This window comes from Myotis brandtii, unplaced genomic scaffold (genome assembly GCF_000412655.1).
Source record: "Myotis brandtii unplaced genomic scaffold, ASM41265v1 scaffold827, whole genome shotgun sequence".
NCBI lineage: Eukaryota > Metazoa > Chordata > Mammalia > Chiroptera > Vespertilionidae > Myotis > Myotis brandtii.
In genome coordinates, this window is record NW_005371360.1 from 622,305 (window position 1) to 626,612 (window position 4,308).

The window sequence follows — 4,308 nt, forward strand, 5'->3', positions numbered from 1 at the left end:
GTGTGCCCCGGCCCAGGGCAGCCGGGCGGGGCAGCGAAGGCTTGAAGGCGGCTCCGGCCAGAGAGAAGGCCTGGGTCCCAGGTGCCAGAGGAAAACCGGTGCCGGCAGCCAGGGGAAGGGAAAGCCTATTGCACGAATCTAGGCCTCTAGTGTAATTATATATGTGTTTTCCGATGGTCTTAGGCGACCCCTATGAAAGAGTCGTTCGACCCCCAGATTGAGAACCTCTGGTGTATGGGATGATGCTACCACCAACTGAGGCCCTAGCCAGGACAGAAACTGACTAAAGATTCAAACTGCAATGTTTACACCTTAAGTATTTCCTTTATCATTATCATCAGTAACCACTCAAGAAATGTAGTTTTATATGTCAGATACCGTACTCTCCACATCTTATTATTTAATACTCCCCACAACGCTAGCAGGTTTATTATCTGCATTTGATACATAAGAATTTGGTTCAGCTCCAAAGCTGGGACTCAAAAACTCAGCTGTACCACTTCCCATTATATCTAAGCCCAGCATACCCTTTGAAATACACTGTCTAAAAATGTTTGGCAGTTGCAACCAATTTCTAGGCCTGTAAATAGTAGCCTGCAGTACACACACAGGATGTAAACAAGAAAAATGCACACCCTAAAGCTTCACCAAAAAGTGCCCTAAATAAGAGTGGGAATGACAAATACTGAGCAGATAAGCTGTACCCCAATCTCAAGGGCCTGGTCTCTGCTGACTAAAAGCTGAAACGGGGGTTGTGGGGGGGCAACAGGACAGAAACTAGAAAATCAAATTTTAGTTTCTCACATAAAACCTAATTCCAAAATTTAATCTTTCAAAACACATCCAGACGTCTTCCACAATTTTAGCTACTCTTTACTTTTGAAAGGCAACAGTCACTCTTGACTTCCCAGAATTAGTCCCACTCTTGCACAGACTCTGGAAAACAATTGGTTAATTCTTCCTGATCACTTTTACGTAATCTTGAGGACCTAATTTCAACTAGGACACCATGATGATGAAATACTTCAAATCACTAACCGGGAGCCCAAACACCTCCAAAGGATATGCTAGCTCAACAACCATAGGTACTATCCTCTGTCCCTGGACTCAGCCCACCTACCTGTTCCTTCTCTGGGCATTGGTTCTGAAAACGAGGAAGGGACCATTGCTAGAGCTACCCTATATAAGAAAAGGCTAATATGCAAATTATCCCCTCGGGAGTTCGACCGCTCGCTATGACGTGCATGGACCACCAGGGGGCAGCACAGAATGAAGGAAGGCCCTGATCAGCCCTGATCAGCCCTGATCGCCGACCATGCCTAGGGACCCTACCCATACACGAATTTCGTGCACTGGGCCTCTAGTGTTGGTATAAGCATTCTCTCTATACGAATGAACTACTACCAAAGCTTTCCAGACAAAATGCTAATTCCATGTAGTTTTGATTTGACATAAGCTTTAATCCAGACATTCAGATAGATTTTTAAAACACCTGGCTAAGGTTCAGTTTGTCTAATGATGTAAAGATCCCCGTTAGGAGCCAAGAACATTTGGATTCATAAACCTTAAACCTCAACAGTTTTAAATGAGCATCTACATTAAAAACTTTTAAACTAACTTAAGTTATTTCATAGCTATCGTAAAACAGGCTTTCAGACCATAGTTGTTGCCTGGCTGGTATTACTCAGTGAGACCTATGAACCAAGAGGTCATGGTCCGATTCCCAGTCACGGTCACGCCACTTGCCTGGGTTTAGGGCTTGATCCCCAGTAGGGGGCATGCAGGAAGCAGCCGATTAATGATTCTCTCTCATCATTGATGTTTCTATCTCTCTCTCCCTTCCTTCCTCTCTGAAATCAATGAAAATATATATATTTTTTAAAAAACAGAAGTAATTGTATGTTTCCTGCTGTAGACCAGTCTCTTGTAGTCTGTATTCATTTGGACAGTCCGTGTTCATAGTGAAGTATGGATCAACACAATAGCAAAAAAAATTATCAATGTTTTAAAATTAAACATAATGTAGCTCTCTTTATGAAACCTAACTAAAAAATGTAACCTTTCAAAACACTTATACCATACAAGTTTTAAAAGTTAGATACGTTATAGAAAAGTTTTCCTTCCAGGAAAATCTACTTAAAAAGTAAACTGAAATTGTTGAAAATGCTACAAATTAATTTCTTTTGACTTTCTAAACAACTGTCCTCTACTGCCTGAATTATATTGTCCTTATCACTGTTAAACCTAATAATGAGGACATTTGGTTAAAGCCTCTTGATCACTTTAATCCAATAAGTAATTCCTCCCTACAATAAGGAGAGTAAGGTTTCAAAGTTTTCTGAAATTAAGTCCTTCCAAAAAGTAAAAGGTATTATCCATCAAGGAATTAATGTAGGGGCATGCCTTAAATATATCTTGAAAACATAACGCTCAATGAAAGAAGGCAGACAGAAAAGGCCACAGACTGTATGATTCTATTTATATGAAATGTCCAGAACAGGCAAATCTACAGAGACAAAGTCAATTAGTGCCAAGGGCTGAGGGCTGGAAAATGGGGAGTGACTGCTAGTGGGCACGGAGGTCATGAAAACACCTAGAATTAGACACTGGTGATGACTGCAGTCTTGTGAATAAGCACTGCATTGTACACTTTAGGTGAATTCTATAGAATTTGAATTATATCTTAATTTTTAAAAAATCACACTAGTAAAAACATAGGCTGAATACAAATACTCTGACAATCTATTTTGGACCATAGAGAAGCTGAGTTCTATTTGGTCTTGGGTTGTTGTCATTTTCCTAAAGTCCTATTTTTTTAAACCAGGAAGGAAGCCAAAGCAGGTGCTCAAACCAGTCAGGACAGCTTTTAGAGTGTCTTACTCTAGTTCTTTTTCAATACCAATGGCAAGAACTGAGATGTTTTTAGCTTGTATTTTAATTTTACTTGGTGTCCTCCTCCAGCACCCTGAGAGTCACTTGTTAGCTGGTGAAGAGCAGGCCTAATTAGGAGGTGGAGAACAATGACAGCTGAAGACATTCTCCTCCAGGCCGGGAGGGCAGAAAGAGTGCTAAAAAACCAGGTCTCTAAGTAAGTGAGCTCCCAAACACTCGGACCTCTAGCAGCAGGAAGTACAGGTGGATACCTTTAACACATCTCTTTGCTGTCTTCCTGTTCGTGGCTTCCAATGTGATGCCAATTTCATCAGGATCCTGCCCTTCTTCTTTAAGTGCCTGTCAGGAAGAGATGGATTTTACATTGTCAAGAGCTGCAGGGCACACATTGTTTTTAAGTAACAACTTCTAACTCTTCCTTGCAAAGAGCAAGTCTGGTTCTGCTATCTGGGCTTCAAGACCACAAGACACAGGATGAACCCAGCACAACTTGGTTCTCTCTGCACCGACGCCACACGACACTGCCCCTCCCCACCCCCGCACCCCCTAAAAAAAAGGTGTGTGAAAGGGTGTTCAGAATCAGGGTCAATGACCAGTTCCAAATTGGCCCCTAACCTTGAAACTGCCCAACCTTCTAGTTTAAGTTAATATAACAAATAATAACAAGAGGCTTGTACTTGGTCTCCATGGGCAATGGGCTCTGAGCGGTGGTCCACCAAGCCATCTTTGACCTGGGGGAGCGCGGGGAGGGAGGACAGACAGATCGGGTTGGGGAAGGTACCTCGGTGCTTCCCGCCTGCCTGGCACAAGGCTGGGGCTCACAGTAAACTCACAGCCTCCCCCCGCCTTAAGAAGTTTGTTCTGGTTGGAGACACGACAATCCCCCATTTTCAAGTTTGTGTTATGTGTGGTGTTGAGGGGAATAAACAGAGGATGACAGGAGAAAGTGGGGGAGGGGGAGCTGCACGTTACTGAAGGTGACATCTCAAACAGATCCAAAAGACAGGGGGTCGGCCAGGCCACCCGCGAGAAGAGCAGTCTGGCGTCGGGTATGCTAAGTGCCGAGGCGCTGGGGCAGGTACAAGCACAGCTCCCTTTCCTGCAAGATCTCAAAGGTCCTTCAGTCATCTGTTCTCCAGGGAGGGAAACTGAGGCTCAGACACAAACAGACACTTGTACAAGGTCATAGCGCCCAACCTAAAACTCGGGCCTGGGAGGAGTCAGGGGCCACCCTAGCGTCTAAGGCAGGCAGGCTGCCAGCGCACTTGAGGCGACGACCTGGTAGGAACCAAGGCACAGAGAGGGACGATCACGGGCCAAGGTCACACAGCCAGGCCCCCACGTCCTGGACAGCTCAGGCCGGGGGGTCCGCCAAGAGGGAGGCGGGCCGCAGACGCCCGGGTCCAGAGGTCGCGG

General features: G+C 44.8%; 1 protein-coding gene across 7 annotated transcripts in view; it reads right to left on the reverse strand.

Moving 5' to 3' along the window:
* SAFB2 (scaffold attachment factor B2) overlaps positions 1–4,308 on the reverse strand; it is a 49,229-nt gene that overhangs the window by 38,751 nt on the left and 6,170 nt on the right. For all 7 annotated transcript variants that reach the window (XM_014531876.1, XM_014531875.1, XM_014531874.1 and 4 more), the window contains exon 3: positions 3,144–3,231. In XM_014531876.1, the coding sequence (XP_014387362.1) occupies positions 3,144–3,231 (88 nt within the window). The remainder of the gene's footprint in view (positions 1–3,143; positions 3,232–4,308) is intronic.